This window comes from Dipteris shenzhenensis, unplaced genomic scaffold, assembly GCF_047967505.1.
Source record: "Dipteris shenzhenensis isolate YYH24624 ecotype China unplaced genomic scaffold, Dip_SZ_1.0 scaf0542, whole genome shotgun sequence".
Classification (NCBI taxonomy): domain Eukaryota; kingdom Viridiplantae; phylum Streptophyta; class Polypodiopsida; order Gleicheniales; family Dipteridaceae; genus Dipteris; species Dipteris shenzhenensis.
Window position 1 is genome coordinate 88,258 of NW_028239848.1, and position 27,238 is coordinate 115,495.

General features: G+C 43.9%; 1 protein-coding gene across 4 annotated transcripts in view; it reads right to left on the bottom strand.

The window, feature by feature from the left end:
* LOC147878125 (uncharacterized) overlaps window positions 1-10,303 on the bottom strand; it is a 57,884-nt gene extending 47,581 nt beyond the window's left edge. For all 4 annotated transcript variants that reach the window (XM_087372407.1, XM_087372408.1, XM_087372409.1 and 1 more), the window contains exons 1-2: window positions 9,949-10,303; window positions 7,818-7,916 (exon numbers count right to left, since the gene is read on the bottom strand). In XM_087372407.1, coding sequence (XP_087228533.1) covers window positions 7,818-7,916; window positions 9,949-10,086 — 237 coding nt within the window. In that variant the 5' untranslated portion in view covers window positions 10,087-10,303. The remainder of the gene's footprint in view (window positions 1-7,817; window positions 7,917-9,948) is intronic.
* Between the last annotated feature and the right edge of the window lie 16,935 nt (window positions 10,304-27,238).

The window sequence follows — 27,238 nt, forward strand, 5'->3', positions numbered from 1 at the left end:
TTTCAATAAACTTTCCAGAATCTTCATGTGGCAACCCATAGAAGCCGGGAAATTCATGAGCCATACCTTCCGGTTCTTGCTTATCTCTTGTACACAGTAGTCCCTCACAGAATCTCCGTCCTTCAGTGCCAAGCTTGCATCTAACTCTGCATCTTTTCCTCCTGGGCAGCTTCTTTGAAGACTCTTTGAATTATAGCTCGAAGACGAATCACACGAAGTCGGTAATCAATGCAATCTTTGCTCCAATGACCACACTTTTTACATTCCTCCAAATAATCACCCGCATGCGAGGCTTCGTCATCAGATACTGCTCTCCACACTTCTAGGCGTCCTTATCATGAGTACACACATCCCAATTCAAGACACACAGGGATCCCCAGCAGGATCGCCAAAACAGATGATGAAAGAAAAGTGGTAGGGAAACTAGTGAAGAGCCTATGCAACCGAAGATAGGACGAGTGCGAAGCAACTCTCTTTCATCCCATGGAAATGTTTACCAGTGTAGCATGCACGGTCATGCCTTAGACAACCAGGAGTAACCTTCATGAAAGAAAAAGGAGAGAAAAAAACAACCAGGAATCACCATAATTCAATTAGCTCTGTAGATGAGGTGGGAACTCCCAGACTAGCAGTATGGGCTCCAATAGAAATAGAGCGAATGCACAATGCCCAGAGCATGTACCCGGACCACAGACACTTGAGATGATACCCTCAACAGGCCACAAACAAGCACAAAGACACCAAGAAGACTGTCAATCGAGATGGTACAAATGACACGATGAACAAGACACGGTCAGATGGGAACAATGCACATCTATGGTGGTTAGTCAACCGAACCGGGCTGACTCGATTGACCTGACCTCGGTTTAGCCCTAGGTTTGGCCCCAAGGGTGGCCAGGGTAGCCTCCCATATAGGCTTGCCTAAGCTGCCCTATAATATAGGTTCAAGTGTTAGAAAAGTCACTGCCCCACCTGTGAGCCCCCGTTTAGAGGGGACTGTAGGGGGTTAGGGGACAGAGTACCTGGGAAACCCGCACAGCAAAGGAGAGGGGCACGACCCTTCTACGCAGCAATATGGAGCTGGAAATGGCAGTGTCAGCAGCCCATGTGCTGGACACATGGGCCCTTTTATAGGGCTGGCCCAAGCCAACCAACCAGGTCGGTGGAGGCCAGCCTACAGGTTGGTGCTGCAAGCAGGGGGCCAACCCCCTGCTGGTGGGTTTTTCCAGCCCCAAGCAGGGCCTATGAAAAGCCCCCTCTCCCCCCATCATTTCTCATTACCTGCACTTACAGCCTTGCACAGGCAAGCGCGCAGAGGGAGAGAAGTGGCTCAGCATTTGACAGCATCCTCTGGCTGTTTGTACATGCTCACCCATTGAGCTTTTGTCTGCCCACGATTGTGGAAGGATATATCTGAGTTTTGGCTCTCTCTTTCTCTGTCTCTCTGAGTGTTGTAAGAGCTAGATCGGGAGTGAGGTGTGAGTAATTCTATCCTCTATTTCCAACATGGTATTAGAGCTAGGTTCACAGCTCTAGATCAGAGTACCTCAGCAAGTAGGCGACTCCAATCGACACTCAGGTTTGCTGCGTGGTCAAGTTCTCCGCTGCAAATTCGGTTTACTGTTCTTTATTACAGCAAGGATGGAGGACAAAGATTCTATTGTTGCCTCTTCAGCCCTTTCTCTTCCTTCCTCCTCCTCCAGATTCCTCTCATTTACCATCCCGAACTTCGGAGAGTCTGGGAAGCTAGACCGGTCGAACTACCCGATCTGGAGGTGAAAATCTGGAGCCACCTAGTGGTCCGGAAGTTGTGGAAGCTAACAACAAGGGTGGACGCAAAACCAGAAGACTTGCTGGACAGCAAGGGGAAGATGGACATTCCAGTGGATGGTGAAGAGCTTGAGAATTGGGAAGAGAGAGATGCCCACTCCCTAGCATTAATCATTGGGACCATGGCGGACTCTGTTCTTCCGCACATCCAGATGGCCGAGACGTCTGTAGAGGCGTGGGATTTCCTGAAGGATTTGTATGAAACTAACAATACATCTCGAATTCTGATGCTCCACTCTGACAAAAGTCAAGGTGATAAGGGACCAGCTCGCGGCAATTGGTCAAAAGGTAGATTCAAGTCATCTGGCATTATTGACTTCGCACAAGCTACCTCGAAGTTTAAGAGTTTCGTGACTATGGTCACCGCAGGACAGAGGACCAAGCCTCTCACCTTCAAGGAGCTTGGGCCTTTACTATTGCAAGAAGAGGCTCGGGAAAAATTGTTTACTCAATCGGACGAGAAGGCTCTCGTGGCAAGGGACAAGCCCGGCAAGGGTAAGTTCAAAGACTCCAAGAAAAAAGCAAGACCAAGGATGCATAGAAAAAGAGGTAGATGAAGTGCTTCTACTGTGAGAAGCTTGGTCATTCTCCTAAAGAGTGTCGCAAGAAGAAGGCAGATCTCAAGAAGGAGTCCAAGTCCAAGGACGAGCCAAAGACCGAATCGGCAAACGTCACGACTGGAGCTCTCTTCATCATCACTAAGTACTGCTCCGCTTATGCAGTCAATGAAGGAGAGGAAGGTTGGTATGTGGACAGTGGAGCTTCAAAGCACATGTCCAACAAGGAGGAGTGGTTCAAAACCATGGAAGGTACGCATCCCGATTCCAAGGTCACTGTTGGGGATAATCGATCATGCCCTGTGAAGGGTGTCGGTAGTATTCCATTCATCACGACTGCAGGAAACGAGGAGTTGATTTCCGGAGTACTGTATGTACCAAATTTGTGCAAGAACATGTTGTCTGTCTGTCAGATGGACAAGCACAATATGTCGATCTTATTCAACAACGGCAAGGTCACTGTCACATCCAAGGCAAATGGACAGGTGGTGGCTCAAGGTGTCGAGGAGCATAGGCTATATCGGCTCAACGCTCTGTTGGTGCACGGAGACCATGGCAGATCCAGATTATGGCATGAGCGGTTCGCTAACGTCAACTATGGCACTCTCTCCAAGATGCAGAAGACAAAGATGGTCGATGGACTTCCACCAATTGCAGGCAATGATCGTGTTTGCACAGTTTGCGTCGAAGGCAAGCAACACAGGGACAAGTTCCCATAGGAGGCCTCATCACAAGCCAAGAAGCCGCTCGAGTTGGTTCACGCCGACATCTGTGGCCCAATGTAGACCAATTCATTCGCAGGTTCGCGGTATTCTCTTTTACTAGTGAATGATTTCAGTCCCATGACGTGGGTATTCTGCCTAAAAAAGAAATCTCAGGCTTTTGAGAAATTCAAAGACCGGAAGGCCCAGGTAGAGAAGGAGAGTGGGGAGGTAATCAAAGCCTTCCGCTACCCGCATCGACAAAGGGGGAGAGTTCACTTCTACCGAGTTCAATGGATTCTGCAAGAAGCACATCACATCCTCAACAAAACCAAGACCAAAGCTGTTGATGACAATACTCCATATGAAGCTTATTATGGTAAGAAGCCCACCATATCTCATTTAAGGGTTTTCAATTCTAAAGCATTTGAGCATGTACATAAAGATGAGCGGACAAAGTTTGATCCCCATAGCCAGAGCAGTATTGTGGGATACAGTGAAGAGTCCAAGGCCTATCGCCTATTCGACCCGGAAAAGAAGAAGATCCTTCGCAGGGATGTGATCTTTGAGGAGACCAAGCCACAGCTTGCAGAAGAGGTTCCAGAACTTCCGACATTATACCCACCCAAGGTCACCATCCGAGAGGTGAAGCCGACTGAAGACCCCAAGGAAGAGGAGGAGGAGGAGGAGGAGGAGGAGGAGCATGCCATTCCAAAGCCAGCTCCCAAATCAACTCCATGAAAAGCACCTCCATCAGAGAAGAAGCTACCTCAATGGTATTTGAGGTAGTTAGCAGACTCACGCGTCACGGACATTCCCGAGAGCAGTTCCGAAGCACGACAATCTCAACGAAACATGAAGACTCCCTCCGTGAACTATGCTTAGGTAGTGTAGCTTGCGGAGCCCGTTCCTTCCAGAAGGCGAAGGATATTCCAGAATGGCAAGAAGCCATGCAGGCAGAAATGGATGCCATTTTGAAAAATGACACCTGGGATTCAGTGCCCAAACCAACCAAGCGGAAGGTCATCGGGACTAAATGGGTATAGAAGCTTAAGTTCAAGTCAGATGGGAGCTTGAACAAGTACAAAGCAAGATTGGTGGTGAAAGAATATGCACATTCAGAAGGACTTGACTTTGACGAGACCTTCGTCCCCACAACTAGGATGGTGACTATTCAGACAGTCATTGCCTTGGCTGCTCATCACAGTTGGCCTATTTTTAATATGAACGTCAAGTTTGCATTTTTGAATGGTAACCTGGAGGAGGAGGTAAATGTGGCACAACCACCAGGATTCCCCATCAAAAGTCTGCAAACTGAAGTGTTGGTGATATCATAGTCAAAGAGTGTGTTGGTGTGTAGTACTAGGTGATCTAGTACTAGTCTATGTGTGTGAGTGCTAAGTGTCACCATGGGACTTATCCCATATGCACTAGGTGCTAGTGTGTGAGTGAGTAGCCTATATAAGGCTTGTACTTCACTTGTATTGTCATACTTGATGAATGAATGAAAGCCTTTCTTCATGTCTTCATTTGAGCATTATTTTCTCACACCCTAACTATCTCTCTCTATCTCCCTTCACCATGTTTCTAACATGGTATCAGAGCCACCTTCCATAGCTGCCCCGTCACCCTAGCCCTAACCCTAATTCTGCTTCAGCTCTTCTTCCTGCAGCCTGCAGCCGCCTTAGCCCTACTCCATTTCGCCCCTTGTTCATTTCCATCTCTAGCTATCTCTTCCTCTCAGCTAGCTCATTCCGTCTCCATTCTGCCTCCTCTTTGCAGCTGTTTGCTTCAGCCTTTTTTGCCTCCATAGCCAGCCGCCTTGATTCGAGACCTTTTGGAGCTCTAGGCACCGTTCACACTCTCCTTCATTGCTGGTCGGATCATTGCGCCTACATGTGTGGACCTTCAAGTTTATTTCAAAGCACTTCATCGCCGAATCTAGGGTTTCTGAGCTCCTGCTGCATAGCTGCCTTCAACAGAGCAGTTTCAGAGGTTTTCAACGCCAAGAACAGCCGTTTATTACTGCTGCTGTGTAGTCGGCCACCTGACAACATTCTCTGCAGCATCTCGAGTCATTTGAGGGCATTTTTGAGCAGTCTCTTGGCTTCCAGCACATCTACTACAGCCGATTTTCAGACTAGTGTCCTACTACAGCAATTCGGAGCTGTTCTAGGGAGCCGACTTGCACATTGGTGACCAGCCTTTGCGCTTTGGGGTGCCCTAGTGAGCTACTTTGCAGATTTCGGACCTGCTGCAGCAATTCGTGTAGTTACCACAACCACAAACGCTCCATTTCTGGTTCAGTTCTGCATTTCGTAGCATATTCTTGCTGTGTTTTGATTAGGGTTTGTATTTGGAGCACCTACAGCCGCCTATATCTGCCCACTTGCACACGAGGAGTCTACTATTCCATTTTGGAGTCCTAGACCAACCGCCATACTTGCTGGTTCTTCATCTGGTGCTGCAAATTTCTTACCTCAGTTTGCCCACATGAAGCCTCATCCCCATGGTGAAGACCAATCAGCTTGAGATGACAAGAATGAGAAGGCACTGGCGCTTATTGGTTTGAGGCTGGCAAACAAACTACTTCATCATCTTTACCTCACTACTTCAGCCAAGGAGACACTGGACAAGCTTGAGAATATATACGCCACATCTACTGAACCTGAAGAGCCCCCGAAGGAGATACATGCAGCTACAGCAGAGGTTCATGGCCTCTCTCTTGACAACGAGGATCCATTTGACCAGGGTTGGGCTTTCTAGGCCCCTATGCTATGTGTGTTTGTGTTGAGTCAAATAAAGGTTCTCAGCCTTGAGTTGTCCCTCTAAATTGAATGTATTTGGAGTCAATAAGAGGTACTCTGCCCTGGGTTGTCCCCAAAAAATAAATGTTTTGTCTTCTACTTTGGTTGATGGGTATTGACCACCCAGTTCAAGGTAAGGGGGGATGAAGAGTGATGGTTTGCCCTTGCCGGTCGCAAGCTGACTGAGAATTCACTATCACACGGGAGGTGTTGGATAGTTGGACTTGCTCTTTGCAGTATTGCGGAGGAAGGGGAATCAGTCTACTCTTTGCATGTTGGGTCTCACACTCTTTGCTCTGAAGGGGGGTGTTGGAGATATCATAGTCAAAGAGTGTGTTGGTGTGTAGTACTAGGTGATCTCGTACTAGTCTATGTGTGTGAGTCTTGTGTGAGTGCAAAGTGTCATCATAGGACTTATCCCATATGCACTAGGTGCTAGTGTGTGACTGAGTAGCCTATATAAGGCTTGTACTTCACTTGTCTTGTCATACTTGATGAATGAATGAAAGCCTTTCTTCATGTCTTCATTTAAGCATTATTTTCTCACACCCTAACTCTCTCTCTCTATCTCCCTTCACCATGTTTCTAACATGAAGAAGACCTTATACGGGCTGAAACAGGCTTCCAGAGCTTGGTACCAATGGATAGATGTTTTCTTTCAAAAGATCGGGCTTTAGCGGAGTCCATCAGAGGCAAATCTTTATCACGACACAGAGGGGGATTTGCGGCTGGTATTGATTTTATAGGTGGATGACCTCATCATTATTGGGGATCATACGAAGAAGATTGCTCAGGTCAAGAGACTTCTTATGGAGGAGTTCGAGATAACTGACTTAGGCATACTTTACTACTTTCTTAGGATTGAGGTGAAGCAGGGAAAGAGCAGTATCTTTATTGCACAGGAGAAATATTGCAGGGAACTGCTCAAACGCTTTGAGATGGAAAATTGCAAAGCAACGGTGACTCTCATGGAAACTAGTCTGAAGCTGAGTGTTCATGATCCATCTCAACCGGTCAGACCTGATCCTGGAAGTAGATCAGTCGTGAGAGTGGGCCAAACCCGTGTCCCTCCTGAAAAAGGCAATGGTAGCGCCCTCGGATCTCATAGTAGGCGGGACACATACAAAGAAAGTGCTCCTCGGTCTCGACCTGACCCATCGTGCAAAGCATACAAGTCCGCTGCTCTCTGGGTATGCCTGCAGCTCTCCCTGCCTCAATCCTCAGCTGATGGGAGGAGACTCGCATCTGTCCAATGGCAATCCTCAGTGCATGTGAGACTCCTCTGTCCTCAAGATACTGGGGTCTGATGATGAGGCCATCCTCCGATACTCTCAAGAAATGGTCATAGTAGAGCTGGGTCTTGGTGGGGAACTCTTGGTCCCCCCCCAAGTCCGAGAGAGAGAGAGAACCGACACAAACCAAAGGCAATGTGAGGCAATGGCAACTGTATATTGCAGCAAGGGGAACACCCAAAAAGAGGAGAGGAACTGCTCCAGAAGATACAAAAATAAGTGAGGCAGGACCATATAAATAGGGCCTACAGTGGCCAACCCCAAGGTCAATCAACCGACCCAAGCTTGGTCGGTTGGCCTTTAGCCCTGGGTTTGCCCCAAGAGTGGGCCAAGGTAGCGTACCATACAGGCTGGCCTACCTGCCCTCTAATATAGGCTAAAGTGCCCCACCCCTAGGCCAATGTGCCCTGGAGAACAGCCTATGAATAGGCACAGTCATACAGTGATACCTATCCTGAAAGGTGCAGGCACACCCACATAGAAGCCCTCGCTCACTAACTGCTCTAACATGAACATTCTCTAGACTCATTTTATTTAAGAACATCTCTTACCTTCTTTTTTAAAGCAACATGATACATGTCAAATGCTTTAGATAAAGTTTTAATTTATGGGATCAGCTCAATTCTTTACCTCACACAACTTTTGCTCCTGATCCAATAATAACCTCTCAACAACAACTTCATAGCCATTTTCCTTGATTAGTGGCCAGCCATCATCCCCTCCATAAACCTGCATCAACCAATCATTATTTTTAGCACATGTATTCACGTGAGAGTCATAAGAAAATGCATAAAGCCAATGCATGAAACTTGAGATGTGCACCATGTGACTATTTCTGACCTTCAATAAGAGAAATCGAATCAATCCCAAGCCTAGTATAGCAGCGGCCCTCCCAAAACAACAAACAATCGTAGCTCAGCACATAATCGTAAAGAAACTTTACTTACAATACAGAAAAACACTACTGTAAATAATTTCATTGAACAGGATCGTCAAGGCACTACACTTTTCACCTCTAAACATTTGGTATTGTTTACAAAGATCATAAGTGTGTGCACAAGTCCTTTCCAAGCTATATTTCTTATGATTGATGTCATGATAAACATGATGTGTGGCATTCTCATTATTTACAAAAATTGCAGATTAGGGTAGCATATAAACTTATCCACATTAACAAGACAATGTTCCAGACAAATGGTTAAACATATCTCCTCCACAAATCCAATACCGGCCAATTTGTATAATTACAATTTAGCCAACCAGATCTGAAAAGCCCAACATGATCATCAATTCAGAATCTGTGCATACATTTTCATGAACTAACGCATCTACACTCGTCACCAAGTTAATTAGGTGTAGAGCTTGCCAGATGGGCACAAACAATACTCCTCTCTCTGGGTGGGAACACCCACATAGAAGCCCTCTCTCCCTAACTGACAGACAAGAGATCACTGACTAGAAGTCTTTTCATTGGGGGGGGGGGGACTGGACAATCACAACCAGGAAGTGGTTTTTTGACAGTGTAATGTGCGGGGCCGTGGTCTGTAGGGATCCATTCACATCAATGCCAAACTGGTGCAAAGAGGGTATCAGGGACAAAGCACTGGAAGGACCAGTTTTGCGAATGCTTGACCTGAAGTTCCCTTTGCTGTGCACAGCCAAACGATTGATCCAAATGGGTTTGCCTGCTTTTGCTGGATTCAGGTTGGACTGCTGAGGGGCCATGACTATGATGCTCCAACTGGACCTTCATGTGAAGAACAATATGTTGGAACCATGTAAGGATGAGGCAACAAAAAGCACATGACCATTGGATCCCATGATGTAGATTTTGTGGCCTGATCGTGGCCAACTTTAGTTGGGCCGCCCAACCAAAATGTTCCAGAGGCCTCACCATCTAAATAAGGTTGGCCTTTATTGAAAAAAAGAAAAAAAAGGTTGGCCTTTATTGGGAAAAAAAAAAAAGGTTGGCCTTGCTGCTGCAAACTTCAACTGTCAAAACGTTGGAGGCTGGAGGAGCGTATTCTCTTGGCTTTATCTGGCAGTTTCTGTTTAAGCCCTAACCAAAGTTGCACACGTTGCCACTTGCCACCGGGCGTTTATGGCCCCTCGGCGTTGGCCAGCCATGGCATTACCATGTGCACGTAGCTAATGGTCGTGGTGGAAACTTTTCCAAATCTTTGTAAAAAGAACAAACCAACCTACGACTATTTGTACATTCCCAACATTGCAAGTTATAATCAATACATTTTTGGTAGAAAACCATTTTTGCTGTCAACGAACTGGACGAAAATCCTCTGTGAATACTTCTATTCTTGGAGCGAAAAATCCAACGATACGGTTAGAAAACGTCATTCCGCATCGTTGAGTGCATGGATAGTGTAGCCGAGAGCTCAGCTTTATACTTCCTATGAAAACTAAGTTTCTACGAGTTCTTGTAGAGGTAGAGTGACATGAAAAGGAGAAACGGATGAAACATGTCGGTGACAGTGGCGAGACTCAGCCGTCTCTTCATAACTAGTTCTCTTGAAGACACAGCATGCCGCGCTACCAAAAGAACAGCGGTCATCGTGCGAAAGTGCGAAGGCCTGACGTATTTCTGGCTACCATTCCTGCGCTCAATGTGTTATATTAATACACATAGACAAGCGTCGTTCGAACTCCTGGTCGACAAAGTGGCATTACCAACTTCGTTTATTTCCTGACAAACAACACGCAGTTTCGAAGCCGATAGAGCCCAGCGACGGCCGAAATAACTTACATCCAACAACTCATGCAATGTACGTTTCACAAGCGTCTTCGAAAATCCGAATTGCGAAATGGTTCTGAAGGCGGCATCGAACTGCGCTGCGGTGGAGGTACCGTTGTGGGGTGCGACAGGCGGGGGAGACGACGACATACTTCATAAGGGAGCGTCTAGAGCTGTGCGAAAGGAGGGGGAAAGGTAATGCGGCAAAGAGCGAAGCAAGGCGGAGGAGGAAGCAGCAAAGGAGTAGAAAACATGAAGAGAAAGAAAAAGGCGGAGGAGGGAAGAAGAAGAAGATGCATGGAATGCCAGAATGCATGAAAAGAGGCCAACGCAGTGAATGTCTTGTTCAGCAGTGAAAGCTTCTCATCAGGACCCTTTTGAATACTTCTTCTCAAATTGGCTTCTACCAACCCACATTCCCGCTTTCATTTTTTTGCACAGATCACATTTTATGGGGACATCCTTCTACTAGCCTCTTTACCCCCCCCCCCTTCCCCTAGGTCCAGATTGAGCCCTCCCGCAACCACTCTCCCTCCCTCAGAGTCACATGCCAACCCGAAGTTTGTGAATCGTGCAATTCCCACCTGCTCGAGACAAAATTTCACGTTCATGTGGAGGGGGCCCACTTCAAGCCACAATTTTGCCCCAACACAGCTACACTTAGGGGCACCATTTATGCCAAAGCGCTTTCCCTTTTGGATAGATGCAAAAGTTACATGGTTAGCCAAACCAAAAGAGAGGGTGGCCATCACCCTCTCTTGAGAGTTCTAGAGGGTTTACCCTTGAACTCCAAAACCCCCAAGGGCAACCATCAACACTTGCTAGAATTACTCTTGGAGCCTTAACAATTTGTACCTATTCAAAATTTGAGTAACTCATCCGTTCCAACAAAAAAGTTCACATCCAATAATGTGCAATGCAACTAAATAAGAAAATCCATGGTTTGACAATTTCTTAATCTCTTTTTTCTTTTAATCAAAACTAGAGAGCCATATCCTCCAAAATTTATTCATTGGATGATCATTGCCTAGAAAAGACTCAAACGTACAAAAATGGGCCCCAACCTACTATTGCTTTGGGCCTACAGGGGGTAACTCTCGCTTTTAATGCAATGGGTGGTCTGAAAAGTAAGCTTAAAGCAAGCTACATTTGCTCGCTTGTCAACATGTACCCCTACATAAATAGCCATCTTATCCAACTTCAAAAGCTATTCTTAAGCATTATATAATAATAATTCCTTAGCTCAATATATGGAATAAGCCACATTGGGAAATTGAAAGCACAAGCAATAAAATCTAGTAAATATTAAGCTCTTTGCTAGAGAAGATGCTCTACAAAGTCATAAGTAATCACTTAAACTAAAATGACCATAAGATTGACAAGGTGTAGCAACCAGTGTTGCCTTGCCTTTTGTATGAATGACAACTATAATCATCCAATGTCTTTTTTAAATGAAGTTGTTTGTATTTGTTATCCCCTTCACAACAATTCAAAATTCAAAAACATATGACAAAGTAATGTAGCTCAAATGGATGCTATATCGATAGAATTCATCAATATAAATCTTTCTTGTGGGAAGATCCTTCATCGCGAGATAAGCGGGTTCTTGTGTGATCGCCCTCGGCATGGACACTTGCTCTCGTGAGTCGGGCAGCACCGTTGGTGTTGGTATGATCGGAACAACCTTTGACGATTCACCTTTGGACTTGGAGGAAGGTTCGTGTGTAACTCCCCACATTATAGGGGTCGGTTCTTGTGTTGCTTCCTCACTATCTTGGGCGATCCTCGTGTTGAGTTGTACGATTCGTGGTATTAGGGCGAGATTAGGGCACCATGCTACAAGGAATTTTTCATCTCATTACACACCATTTTGGAATCCCTAGAGCTTGTTAATTCACATTGTGACCTGTTCAATGGTAGGTTCTTGTGGTATTGCATCCAGGGTTGACACAGGTTCTTGTGTTACTACCTTTGGGTGGTGTGGGTGGAATCACAAATTCCCTTATTTAATGTCACATAGATGTGTTGTGTGCACTACCAAGGAGATAGTGATCCACTAGATCAGCAAGCAGAGGAGGAAAAAGTGCACCAAGTGCCTCATCCTTGGGCCTACATCCAGGAGGCGTAGGAGGACCATAGGTGCTACAAACTTAGCTCATAGGGCTAAACCCTAGGTTGTCTACCAGGGCAGAAAGGTGCTGAGATCTTTGGATAGAGAGTTTGCATACGCTTGAGGTGGAGCATGCGGGGTCAGAAACCTAGAGGTACCAAGCAAATAGTAGGAGAACCTTTTGGTAAGATCAGATGACCACGATTTGGTGGAACTCACGATCTATCTTTTGTATTGTATCCTTATCTTTGGATGAAAATATATTGTTTTGGTGGATTCTATATATGGCTTGGACCATTGTCTATTTAGTAGTCTACACAACACATCTATGTGAAGCACATTAAGTAAGGAAGTTTGTGATTCTACCCACATCACACACTGTGTGGGCTATGGGGCTATTCTATCAATCTTCCACTCTTCCATGCCTAGAGGATTGTGCCCTTGTGAGAAGGAGGGCGACTCAAGTTGTAAAGAGTTCTTATCTACATACGGTGGTGTTTACTATTCGATTTTGCTATGTTGTATAGTAGCAAGGATGTCAATTTCAGAAGTAGAAGCCTCTTTAGGCACTACTCTTCCTTCCTCATCCTATCGTCGAGTTCCTTCTTTCACTATCCCTAACGTTGGAATGTTAGGGAAATTAGATGGAATCAACTATCCTATATGGAAGGTGAAGATCTGGATTCCTTTAGCGACTCAAAAACTATGGAAATCACAACGAGAACGGAGGCAAAGCCGAAGGATGTGCTGGACAAACAGGGGAGGATACTTGTACCAGTAAATAGAATTGAATTCAAAGCGTGGGAAGATAGGGATGCCCAAGCCCTAGCCTTGATCATAGGGACTTTGGCAAACTTAGAAGTTGCATGTAGGAGTTGCAAGTTGCATGTAGGAATTGTAAGTTGCATATGCATGTAGGACTTACATGTAGAACATGCATGCAAGAGTTGCATGTAGAAACTGCATGTAGAACTTGCATGTAGAACTTGCATGTAGGACTTACATGTAGGAGTTGCATGTAGGACTTGCACGTAGAACATGCATGTAGGAATTGCATGTAGGACTTGCATGAGAACATGCATGTAGGAATCGCATATAGAACTTGCATGTTGGATTCCTAAGAGAGATTATTCCTAGCCTTATGCAAGTACAAGCGGAGCTTTGCCGCTACTGTACACACACATTTTGTGCTACCTAAGTCCATGTTGGCATAGAGACAACACCACATTAACTTTGTTCTCACCATCTAAATCTGAGTCCTATTCCTTCTTCTGTTCTTTTGATCCGCCTTCTTCTTTCTGCAATACTTTGCAAAATGGCCTGGCTCATCACAATAGAAGCACTTCTTCTTTTGCTTCTTTTTCTTAGTGGAAGTGTCATCTTCATCTCCAGAATCATCCTTTTTGGGCTTGCCACCACTGCTAGGCTTGCCCTGTCCCTTGCTGGCTTTGTCCTTCGCTAGCAACATCTTGTCGTCATTGTCTTTGTTATAGAGCTTCTCCCGAGCCTCTTCCTATACCAATAAAGGAACCAACTCCTCAAAGGTCAAAGGTTTGTTGTCCATTGTCCTATTGTCATAGTTGTAACAAAGCTCTATGGTAGCATCCCAAGTAATATCAAGGCCAATTGGATTGAGTCTACCTTCTAACCCACCGATGCTATTTGATCTCTCACCACCTTGAGTTTTGTTTAAGTAGTCATGAACCGAATCTCCCTCATCCATATTCATGTCGTAGAGTTGATGCTGAAGAGTCAAGATCTGGGATGTATTATCTGTCTCATCCAGATCCTTCAAAATGGTCCACGCCTCTACTGATGTGTCAAGCATCTAGATTTGCGGAATTACTAAAACTTAAACCTCTTATAAAGTGTGGAACTTTCTTGTAAGCTTTGGAGCCTCCTTACGAACCCTGAACCTCACTCTAGCCCTTAAACTCTTCCTAAACCCTTCAACCCCCAATGAAGGCAAAAGCTTACCCCAATCATGATGATGCACGTTCCTTTCACACATGCTTGCACTATGTTTGCTTACCATACTTAAGCCTACGTGTCTCACAGGAATACGACACGAGGTCCTAAGCTACACTTATACTACAAACAACAACATCGATATATCTGTAGGTGACAAAAAGCCTCAGAACCCTGCATACTGAGAATACCCTACTCTTCTTATGGAAGCCGTGGGAAAGAGCCAACATGTTGTAATTAAAAAACTGTTCTTGGTGACATCTCCATGTGTTAACTGAGGTTGGTATGCAGACCAAAAAGTCACAACAAAGATGTCTCATATTGAGATGTGGGTAGATGGGGAGTCAGAGACCTTTGTGAAGGTGAAGGACAACAAGAAGTGCTTGGCCTCTTCTAAGTGCTTGGCTATTGATACTAACATGAGGGTGTATTCCATGGAGTGCCCTAGGGTTTCAGGTTCAAAAGGATGCTATAATTAAGAAGGGGGCATTACAAGACTACACAGGTCGTTGGTATGTGCCTCCATGAGGTGCATGGTTTACAGTCAAGATGCACTTTGGTATGTACTTTGTAAATTTAATTTGAGCCTTTGTAACTTTCTGTAGGGAGAATATGCTCCATATGGGTCTCAAGAAATGTGAGATTGGAAGGAACGTGCCTCCCGGAAGGCAAAAGGGGAAGTGTGGGTGCTTCTTCAAATCTCAGACACATATTGTTGGAAGGTGATCATCTAATCAAAATTCCTTTAAGGACTCTCAAGCTTCATTACTTTGAGGACAATAAGGTTAAGCTTGATGCAGCAATGGTGGATTACAGAAAAGCTAGGAATTGGAACTAACACCAGATTGTTCCGCAAGGAAGAGCATTAAGTAAAGGAGTTTGTGATTGCACCCACACCACACACTGTGTGAGCTCCTAGGCTATTCTATCAGTATTTCACTATGCGTACCCTATATTGGTCAATTTCTAATAGTTAGAAGATATCCGAGGCTAGATAAGTTATGCATAAGGAACTCATGTCATAACTTATATAATAAAGGACCCAATATATCATACCATCTTGATTTATTTATGGACTTAAGTTCCTACTATTCTCATCTAGACACAATGCACAAACAATGAAATCAAGAGTGTTATCATTTGGAGTACCTGGCTTCTTTGCAAGCCACATTTTTGCTGAAAGCACCTGTTAGAGAGAGTGGAGAGCTACACCTTAGAATTATGCATGAATGGCATTATCAGCTCATTGGTGTTAAATCACGTAGGTTGGGCACCATCATGGATTGGTAGCAGTGCTGCTTGAAGGTTTGCATAGACTTGGGAAACTTCTCGATTTCCTGTAGCACATGTGGGAATGGGTACCTGTGGCATTGGAGCGATGGTAGGTTCTTGTGGGGCTACTCCATTTTTAGAAGCAAGTTCTTGTGTGGCTATCGTGTTCGTTGCCAATGTTGAGGCGGAAGTAGAGTTTGTCTTCAATGGTTGGCTCTTGGGAATCCAACGGGCTTCACATTTTTCTTTTGATGCAACAGGTTCTTGTGTTACTATCCCATTTTCAGGAACAAGTTCTTGTGGCACTGCTATCGTCGTTGGCAAAGTTTTTTCCTATGGCATGAGCACTCGGGGATAGAAGGGAGTTGCTTGTAGTAACATGTTTCCTGAGGTCCGCAAGTTATGCTAATATGGAGCCACGGGTTGAAGTGTAGTCATCAAGTGCCGACCTCAAAACCGGTGGAGTCCTAACCGAGAACCGTTTTGCTATAGAGGTGTAGAAGATTGCGATATCACCATAATCAATAGTTGCAACGTAATGCACCGAGCGTGTCTACACTTAGAAGGTGGTTTTCTTGGGTAGATGATACGATTGTAACAGGCAGAGAAGAGAGCAGTGTGCCAAGTTCTCTTCCTCTGGCTTTAGCTTGCTAGGATAGAAAGTGACTAAGTGTTCATTGCAAGCTTGAGGTGGCTTCGTTGTACTCCAATCCACACAAGTTGATTCCATTCTTGTACATACACTTGTCTTTATTAATGAATCACTTCGTATTCTTTACGTGTGTGTAGACTCTCCTATGACAACTAACCTCAAACTCAGAGTGTTAATGTTGCCAACCATTCTATCACTCGAGCATGCCATATTTAGGAACTACAAGGGAGGGCATCTTCATCAAGCATAGCACGGGTTGGGTTTGCACCATGCACCTTTCTAAGTTAGCCACGAGTGAGGGAACCAAACCCTCAACATTTTAGTGATTTTGCATCGAGTGAATTACGAGTTGATGAGTTGTCAATTCAAGAGAATTAGAGAGCTGAGCTAGTAAGCTCAGCATCGAGGTCAGTAAGGTTTAGGATAACAAATGACAAAGTGAAACAGTTGCTAGGAATGTGGGCTACTATAGGAAAGTTCTCAAGTGACTCTAGACGAGTGATGCAATTTGGTGGTGTGATGGAAGACCGGCAAGTGGGATACACAAAGTATTTGGATTGCTACTCGGATACTTTATGCCTTAGTTGATTGCTAACACACACTTGGAAAGAAGAATAAGATACACGGTTGGGCACAAAGAAAAAATGAGTAAAAGGAATTGGTTACATCCTACCATGAGAATTGGAGTGGTCTTGAAACCGAAGTTCAACACCCAAAGAAGGCTAGCAAAAGTAGCAATTGTCCCCAATAGGAGTGATGAGCACAACAAGTGAGACTTGGCTATGCTATCCCAAGAATGGAATTTTATTACTATGTAGAGTCGGAAGGATGGAACATTGGTATTAGGTTGAGGTGTCCAAGAAGATTGGCGGATGAAGGTCCGTCATGGCAAGTGGAGCTCAAGCATTCATCTATAGAGCGTTTGGATTTTGAGCGGATGGCCATTTCCTCTATGGAACAAAACGAACGAGACGGCCAAATCAGAGAACATCTTCCACAATACTCGGCTATCAGTCCTAAGGAATTACGTTGAGAAAGATATAAAGGTAGAAGACTAGCTACAACAAATGATCAAATGAATAAGGGAGAGGAAGAGTGGCGTGCTTCCAATGGAGAAAGATGCCACCAAAGACCTGAGGTGAATGTGGAGCAAGTAAGGCAATTTGCTCGAGTTCCTCTTACAGTGGACATAAATCTTACTCAGCTTACAGATGTACACTGAACTATACCTCTAGGGCCTAAAGATAGTACCAACTGACTCCGGGATAGTTAACATCGGCCTCATATGCATGAAGGCAGATATGACAGGTGGAAGGCTAGTGACTTGGTCCTTCCAAGTGGAAGACCTACCTACTTAGCTATGGAGTAGAAAGTCTAAGTCTAGTACCAACATCAAGGTAAAATTTCAAATTTTCAAAGGCATTGATGACGAAGATCCATACAGTCACCTGCAGAGTTTTCTGCGAGTCTATCATATCAACGGTACCACAATAGACAAGGAGTACACTGATTATTTTCCATGTACTTTGATCAAGAACTCCTAGACGTGGTTTAATTAGTTTCCAAGTTGGATATTTCCCCAATTGGTATGCGATGTCTGAAGCATTCATGCAAAGGTTTAGGTGGGAAATCAATGAAGAAGATGTCCAAACGAAGCTAAGTGAGCTGAAGTAGAGCACGGGAGAGTTTGTCTAAGACTTTGTACTTAGGATGCAAGATCTTATGAATCAATTGATTTTTGTTGTTCCCCGGTTCGATGACAAGTTGCACCCATGTAGACCTGTGTAAGCCAGAGGTAGTCAATCTGACTAGAACCTATGAGGAATTGCTAGACCGAGTTGTTGCTCTGGAGAAGAGTGAAGGCTCAAAGAATAAGGCAAATAAGAAAGATGCTGATAGTGACACTAAGGAGACAACAACAAAGAAAGATAAGCTCAAAATTGACTTGAAGAAGGCCTTAAAAGAATTAGGTGTTTGAGGGAAACCAAGCAACAATGACAAATGGTGTAATAAGTGTTCTAGAGATGGACATGTGGAAGAGAAATGCAAAATTAAGTATTGCAATATTTATACCAAGTTTGGTCATGATGAATCTGAAAGTTGGTTCAATGGTGGTAAAAATCTCAAGAGTCAGCAAACCAAGTGACAATTGACTCTCGGCCCCATCAAACAGTAAGCCATGACATCCCAAGCAGAAGGACAAAGGTAAGAATGGTAAGGAGAAAATAGATCCATATAAGATTAAGTGCTTTTGTTGTGGAGAGAATCATTTGCGTTCTGACTGTCCAATATGAGCTAAACATTTGAAGTTTCTCAAAACTAGCATGGAAAGAAAAGAAGTGGATCTAGAATGTCGAGTACTTGTAGCCAAGTTGCCAAATGCAGTTGATGCCCCAGTGGTCACTCAATCAAAAGAATCAATTGCAACTACTTAAGGCACAGATTCTTCAAGTAAAGACATCAATTGGAAAGCTCAAAAGGAGTTTTAACTAGTAAAATTGTAAGGGAGTTGAAAGGGAAAGCTGCAGTAGTGAAGATAGCCAACCAGATTCAGCAATCTATTACTGAGTGAGGGGAATCCTCAAAATCTAAGGCAAATGCAATAGAAACGAGTGCCTCACTAGAACCTAGCACAGATCTAGACCGAGCATGGGAAGTATTCAAGAACATGCAAGTCAGTCTGACATTTGTTGAGTTAATGTGAATAGCTCCATACTATGGAGATTTCTTTGCTTAGCAGATCAAAGAATTATCCGAGTCACCAAAAGAGGTACATTCTTTAGCCACTATACCTTTGATTGTCACTCTTGTAGTTGATGAGGAAGTACCGGCAATCACCATTAAGGTTAATAAATGAATTATAGTTGATCATGTTTAGGGAGCAATCACAAGACGATCTTGGGAGTGCTAATACCATTTGTACAAAATAGAGATGCACAATCATAGGCTAACTAAGGGGGATAGAAGATCTCCATTGTTGAGAGAGAGTGGCACTACTAAAGAGAAAGATAGAGTGTAAGATTAGAAGACAAGACTGAGGCAAAGTACTCCGATTAACTTTGATCGATGTGATAGCAAAGCAAGTACAATCAACCTCATTTTATAAGCAGAGGGAGTGCCTTACCTTCTCACATACATCATTGATGATGTCAATGAAGAGAATCTCTGTGACATCATGGATGGATAATGTTACACATATCTAATCTAATCCCTACACTCACACAAGACATTTTCCACAATCTCTTTCACATCTATCATAGTGGCACTCAAACTAGAGCCTTGTACACTCTTGAATAACACTCTTGAATAACCCAACATTCTTATAGTAAACCACTTAAGTAACACACTAAAAATAAGTGATAGGTTGAGAGTAGAAAGATGATTTTTGAAGTAAATAAATAAATAAATTAATAGGTATAGATTAGAAAGACAATTTTAAAATAAATAATAGGTATAGATTACAAAGACAATTTTCAAATTAAATGAATAAATTAAAAAGACAATTTTAAATGAATAATAAAATAAATAATAGTTATAGATTAGAAAGATAATTTTTTAATAATGGGTACAGATTAGAAAGATGATTTTTGAATAATAGGTACAGATTAGAAAAATTTAATGAATAATAGGTATAGATTAGAAAGATGCTTTTTGAATACATTTGATGGGGCAAGCAATGGCATTGAACTATGTTTTTCTCTACTTGAGAGTAAGGTTACTACTAGCAGAGTTCGTTGAACCTTTGACCACTATTGAAAACATCATAGTTGTTTCTTAATATGAGTAATTTAGTGAAACAAGAAGAAGTGTCTTCTATGAGGTTGAAGGAATCACAAGTATAATACTTGTTAAAAGAATGGTGATAGATTTCTAGATCACAAGTATAAGCTTGTGAAAAGAATGGCAATAGATTTCATTCTAACTTGGCAAAGGTGCATTATTTCATGGGAAATTCATCGAATGTGACTTAGCTCAAATGGTCGAAGCATTCCCAAAGATGGGAGGGGGTTTGCAAGAAAATTTTCCATTCTTGAGAAGCTTCACTAAGTGTTAGTTTGTATAAAAAGGAATAGCAAATGCATGTGGTGTGTGAAGTCAATTTGACTCCAAGGAAATGTCATGTCCTATTAAGGATGTGCATGAAAGCTTTAAACAATAATATTTTTAGTTGTCAAATGACCCCTCATATCGTCAATTATTAAACCACCCCTCATAAATGTGCATTTTATTCTACAAAAGTAGGCTAGCTTTATAATGTAATTGAATAAAAATAGGTCAAATTTGACACAAACATTTTTTAGCGTTTCACCAAGGTTTGTATAAAAAATTTACATCCTTTTACAATCTAAGTTTGATATTGAATGACAAATCAATCTTTTCATTTGGGTCCAAAATGGTGAGTGTTGACCATTGTTAAAGGATCATCATCATTTCTTCAATATGAGTAATTTAGTGAAATAGGATGCAATAGTGTCATCTATAGGGTTGATAAAATTTAGATCATAAGTATGATTTTGTGAAAAGAATGGTGACAGATTTCTAGATCACAAGTATAATAATCGTGATAGTTAAAATTCTTACTTGGCAAATGTGCACCCTTCAAATGGTTAAAGCATTCTCAACAATGGGAGGCTTGGGGTTTTGCAAGAAAGCTTTCCCTACTTGAGGAGCTTCATTAAGTGCGAGTTTGTAGGAAAAGGGATAGCAAATGCATGTAAAGGTGAAGTCAATTTGCCTCAAAAGAAATGTCATGTGGTATGGTCCCAGGGGGTGGTGGGTGGGTGGTGTGGGGGAAAGCGTGAAGGGCAGCCTCGTGTAGTGAGCAGGTGACCAGAGCAGCACGATCCTCTAAAAGGGGTATGAAGTCAATATAAGCAAGAAGTATGTACAGACGGCCAAAGTAGGTAGATGAGTGATCGCGGCGGTCAAAGCGTATATCATGGTAGGTGGAGTAAAAACTCAGTGGGGTGGAAGGTGCTATGCGAGGGGACTGGAGATGCTAAAGAAAAGATAGTTAGATCAGCCCTTGGAGGGAAAGGTGCTATAGTGAAGTCAGTGATGCGAGATGTGAAGGCAGGGGATCCCATGATGTAATCAACAATGCTGGAGCCTCCCCCATGTGGAAAGCATGTGAAACCCCTTGAGGTGGCAGGCCATGTGTCAAGACCATTATAGATAATGAGATCATGCATCCTGCCGAGGTCTAATAGGGCCTGCCAGATGTGAATGGACCTCATCTATTAGCCGAAACCCATAGCATAGATGCCTCCTCAAGGTCAATGTGTGGCAGCAGAGTGGAATCATCCCTAAAGTCAAGGAGTGGTACCTGATAGGCACATGTCCCTCGCGTTGAAGTCCCCATTAGGAGGACTTCTCCGCTTTGTTTTGTAATAGTGATTTATGAAACTAGCTACTTTACAAGAAATCTTCCATTTGGTTAAAAGTTAATTAGTCCTCAGACACCACAGGACTCGACAACCAACAAGTCGATCTAGAGTGACAAACTAATGATCGGCTGACACATGCCGCTCGATCAAACTTTTCATCATCTATGCTTAGAAATATTCCTTGCATCCACGTCCTTAGTTCAATCTCAAGACTCAATCCACTGAGGGATCCATACTGTGTCGCACCACCTCCTCGAGTCATTAACGGCCAAGAATCTTCATCGAGTGCTCTTTATCGAGAAGAAACCGATGAAACCAACAACTAGTCATCAATTTCACTAGTTTACTCCCAGTGGAGGCCACACATAATCCATCCCCCTTTGTAGCTCCTCCTCTCTCTCTTTCTCTCTCTCTCTCTCTCTCTGGCTGATTCTATAGCTTTTGGGAAATTTAGGGGACAAACATGTTCTACCAGCTCTGGTTGATGGGCTTCATGATAGGGACCCTCTTATCGCATCAGAGATGGGGAGAATTAGTCTCCTCCGCTCCCCTGCTCGCCATCCTTCCTCTCGTTGCAGCACCCTCCGCTACTGCAACTCCTTCGCCTGCTGCAGCACCCTCCGCTGTTGCACCCCCTACCCGTGCCGCCCTTGCCCTTGTTGCTAGCCACCGCCTCTCTCGCCTAGCTACCTCATGTTTTTGCTCCTCGTTGCCGACCTGCCTCTTTACCTACACCTAGGCCTCCCATTCACTCCCACCTGCCTCTTGCACCGCCTCATAGCCCCTCCCTCCTGCCACGCCTCTGCCTCCCCTTGTGGGTAGCTCCCTCTACCTCTCCACCTTCGGTTACCCTCCACATTGTTGCTCCTCCTCTACAACTCCTCCCTCCCATTGCTCTCTCCCACCTGGCTCCAAATACCCCAGCTTCCTCACTCTGGGTGTGCTTCCTGCCATGGGGGGCAGCCTATGCGCCCGTTCCCGATCCCGCACTAAAATGTGCACGAAGGGGACACGAATCAACCCAAGGCACTGGGAAAAGCCGAGAAAGAGACGAATAAATCCGAGAAAGGAAACAGTAACAACAAAAAAGTACAATAGACACAACTGAAACTTGAGGATGAGAACATGTGCATCAACTGAAGTGGACTTGGGGTTGACATCAAAGCAAAGCCGGGGCCCACCTTAGCCTCAGCTTCAGCCTCTATCTCTACTTCAACTTCAGCCACCGCATCAGTTTCCATACCAGCCTCAGCTCCCTCTATCTCTACTTTGACTTCAACCCCATTTTAGTCTTAGTTCCAGTTCTAGTTTCAGCTCCCTCTACATCCTCACTTTAGACTTCAGCTTCCACTTTAGCACTAGTTTCAGCTACAGCCTCCGTCTCCCCAGCTCTAGCTATAGCCACTATTAGTGACATACTCATGCCTGTGGCGCCGGTTGTTTCCTTCCCTTCCTCTCTTGTTACAACTCTCGCACCACTTAGGACACCTACTTCGAAGGTGTCATACACTGCTTCGCATTACACTTCAACCTTTCTCTCCCCTCTCCCTCTAAGTCAGCCCACGCTCCCACATCCCATTGGGATTGCCTCATCCATTCCATTATCATCTCCGTATTTCACCTAGTTCACTTAGTCACTGCCCAGCTTCTGAACTCATCCCCACACTTTCATGTCACAACCATCATAGTTTCAGCTAGGATACGGGTGGGCTGATGCAGCATAGGCCTGGGAGACCTTGCTAATGGAGGTACATAGTTTCTGTAAGCGCGAGATGGAGCTAACATGCTTTGCACAGGAGTAGGTCTGCTTCAACCAGCTATCTCCATGGATGAGGACCTCACCCCTCTACAAGTTGAGGAGAGACGCTCTTTGCTACAACAACGAGATTGGCTTAGAAGGAGGGGAAGTGGGCAGTGGTACGAGAGGGACGACTTCTTACAGGTCGTCGTAGGGCACCAGCCCCCTCCCCTACATAGGGAAGCGGGGTCTATGAGACTCAGATATACGAGACCCTATCCTGCACTATTTGGAACTATAATGGCACCCTATGGTCAAAACCAAGGAACTTCTTGGAATCCTATACATGTCACGACATAGTCTTTTATATAGAGACACATCAGAGTCCAAAGCGCCCACTTCCAGTAGTCAACGAATATACATGGGAGTCTACCTACAAAGATGAGATGAGGGATACAGGGGGAGTTCAAGGGTCAGGTGGAGTTGTAGTCCTTTTCAAATCTACACTTTTGGGGACCATTTCCGTGGAGCAGAGAGATGCACAATCCAGGTTTCTTTGGATCCGGATTCGATACATGGATAGCTAGGATCTGTTTGTTGCAGTTTGCTACTTCCTCCCCTGAGACCTTCCACTTTGCCAGAGATATCCGAGGTGAGGATATTTGCTGCTCTTTATCAATCCGTTGTTTGACTTCTCTAGCTAGTGCATCAGATGGTCAGGATTTCTCCTTCATCGACCAAGCGGTGATGGGGAGAGATGTATAGGCAAAGGTGGGTGTGTGGGTGTGGGTGTGGGTGTGGGTGTGGGTGTGTGTGTGTGTGTGTGTGTGTGTGTGTGAGAGAGAGAGAGAGAGAGAGAGAGAGAGAGAGAGAGAGAGAGAGAGAGAGAGAGAGAGAGAGAGAGAGAGAGAGAGAGAGAGTAATCAAATTATTGGGGGGATTTTGAATTTTCATTTGTGAATTAAACTAGAATGCTGGGCCAGCTTTAATGTAAACATGTGCAAAACTCATATTGAGCTTATTGGGTATGAGTGGAATGTAAACTTGCTGACCTCTTACCTTTGATTATAATTTTTGATGTGCAAGATAATTGACATCATGTATACAATCTATTTTCTAATATTCAAACATGCTTTTTTTGAGTATCCATTTCAAATTGTAACATAGGTAAAAGGTTGTGGTATATGTACCTTTTAAAGAATATATTAGTCCAAAGGGTTTCGGGTTTGCAAACTCTAGCAAAAACAAACAAAGACAAATGAAAATCCTTACATAACGTATGGTGCAGAGCTGTCACAACTCTCTCCATAAATTCATAATCATAGGGAAACATGCCTTTTCCCTGTTTTGAAAAAGCACCAGTGTTGGTGGTGTAGCAATGGGAGAGCACATCCAGTGTTGGATGTGTAGCAAAAAATAAAGCAATCTTGCAATGTCGTGCTCACATGGAGTGCCAAATGCATCTTTTGGTTGCCAAGTTTGCTCTACTTATTTGCTATTGGGTTGATTTATCTACAAATTAATAATGATGATTGAACGTTAATGTTTGAAAAGGCAAGCTAATATATAATATCAATAAAATATTAAACAAGTCAAGTTAGTTGGATGTAAGCAAGGAAAGCTTGTCCCAACTTTATGTTCACGTGGTCAATACCTTCATGATTGCCATGGGCAAGTGCATTGATGACCTGCATTGCAAGAGACTCTTCCGAGTGGTGAGCATGATGATTGTTTCATCGCACATATAATTGTCCGAATTGCTCTTCAAGGTGTTCGTGATGCTAACATGTATTGATCACTGGCAGCTTAGCATTGCTCTCCTCAGTGCACAAAATGGTAAATCCTCACTCTCCTTAGTGCACAAAGTGGTAAAGCATCCCCAAAATACAAGCATTAGTCTTCCTCTCTTTCTCTAGTTCTTCCGTGTAGTTGCAAGCATAGATGAAGCTATGGAACTAAAAAGTATAGCCAAGAAGCACCTCCACAATAGTCAAAGTATGCAATCTCCAACCACGACATGATGCTAGTTAGTGCAAAGGAAGAAGAAGCTTACTTTGCATTGATGGAGGGCATCCAAGCAGGCCCATTTCCATCTAGGATTCCAAAGCTTCTGAGCAGAGCTCTATGACAGACCATAGAGAAAAAGTGGTGTCTAGGTTGGGTAGTGCAAGAGTGGTGCAAAAAGGCACAAAGGCTCTTTCCAATGATAAAGGTGATGGCCGTGATGCTACCTTCCTAGTGAGGTATGAAGGGTCAGAGGGAATCTTTGCATTGCATAGAACGCTCAAAAGGTGGTCGAGAAGGGCCTTTAGAGGAAAGCACACCCCCCCTCCCCAGATGATTGAAAGGAAGTAGACCATAGGTTTTTGCAAGAGCACAAATCGTCCTTGAAATGGTAAATGCAGCAATCATCCCAAATAAAGATCTCCCACTTTTCAATCTCCTACATAATATAGCGACTTATGTAGTTGTAATGGTTTGGATGACTCCCATATTGTGCATAATCACCCACCGAGAGAGTGTGATTTGGTTCTTCCCAACAATCAATAGGCCGTTACTCTATTATAACCTAATTCATAGGAGTGAACTGGTGTGGAGATGGTTGAGGACCCAGGATGGGTGGGGGTAATAGAATATTTTGAGCCATATATTGCCCTTGGCAGCAGGAGAGACTCCTTGAATAGTCAATTGTCCCTGATTGGATGGATTAGGTGGTGCAGGTAATGTCAAGGGAAGCAAAAGCTATGGTCAATTTATCTGCATGCCCACATAATGCACTTCCTTCGTGTCATCGGCATTGGATCTCAAGACCAGACATAGAGCCATAACATGGCCTTTCACCCTCAAATGTGAACTCAAGATTTCTAGCATTATAGATATTTCCTTACATCAAGGTTGTTGGCCACCACAAACTCGTGCATCTTCTAGTTCACCTCTATCCAAGCACCAAAAGGCTTTCCCGTTGCCCCTACCTATTCCCTCAACTCCTCTATCCTATATATCCTCCCACCTGCTTGCACTTGCATAGATGTTTGCCATTAGCATATAAGTAACATCATATTCTACATTCATTTGGACAAGGTGTTGAAAGCATCTCAATCCTATTTCTGTTTCCCCATAAGTTTTGCACCACCACTAAGCAGAGCTGTCCATATTTTTTTAGATGGAGGACACCATAACTTCATGAAATTCCTCTTCCTCATGCAAATGTCCTAAACCTGATAGAAGATCAACCATGTAGTTACAATGCTCTATTGTTGGTGAGCCACATTTGACATACATGGCAATCAATTTGCGAAAGGGCTTGTGAGACTGAAAGCTCTAGCTGGAATCGAAGAGAGGTGCGGGGTTCGAAAATAAAAGACAAGACGTGCTCTGTTCATCAACGGTTTAGAATGGCTTGGTAGGATTCAAGAGTGATGGCCAAGTAAAGGCTAATTAAGTGATTCAACATATTTGGAAGCAGAGAAATGACTTAGTCTATCACAGATCCATCTTGGGAGAATGTAATACTAGATGATATAAGAAAGGCTGTACAGTTTTTCGGGAAAGACAATGAAAGCTTTAGAGTGATAGGTAGAAGCTTGAACTAGAGGTGTTTGCCTTTCTTGCTGAGGATGCCTTCTCTTTTTTACAGTCCACTTTACCTTTAATACATACTTTAAGGGGCTTAGCACATGGGAAGAAATAGGATGGGAATGGGAAAAGGTGGTCCCAAGTGGTCCCATGCATATTTTTATCCTATTCCCATCCCACCATGTGCTAATAAAAAAAGAACTAAGGATGGGTTTAGGAGGAAGAGGACACATGGCATCATTTCAGGGACCTTGCGGGGACAAGGACACATGTCATCCTTCTATGTTTTTGAATCCCTGAAAAAGGGGAACCCATTCTGGCTGCGAGGGTCTAGAGGCCATGGTCCAGGATGGGAGAAAAAGTGGCTACTCCCATTCTAAATCCATCCTAGACCACTTGGTGTAGGATGGGAGTGATGATGACAAAAATATTCCCATCCTAAACCCATGCTAGCCCCATCCATGTGCTAAGGCCCTAAGTTACCGCCCAAAAAAAAAAGAGTAAAGCCTAATTAAGATTAAGATTAAGAAGATTGTTACAATCCTAATTAACACTACACCTACATATATATACTGGCAGGCATTTGTGACCTTGGCCAA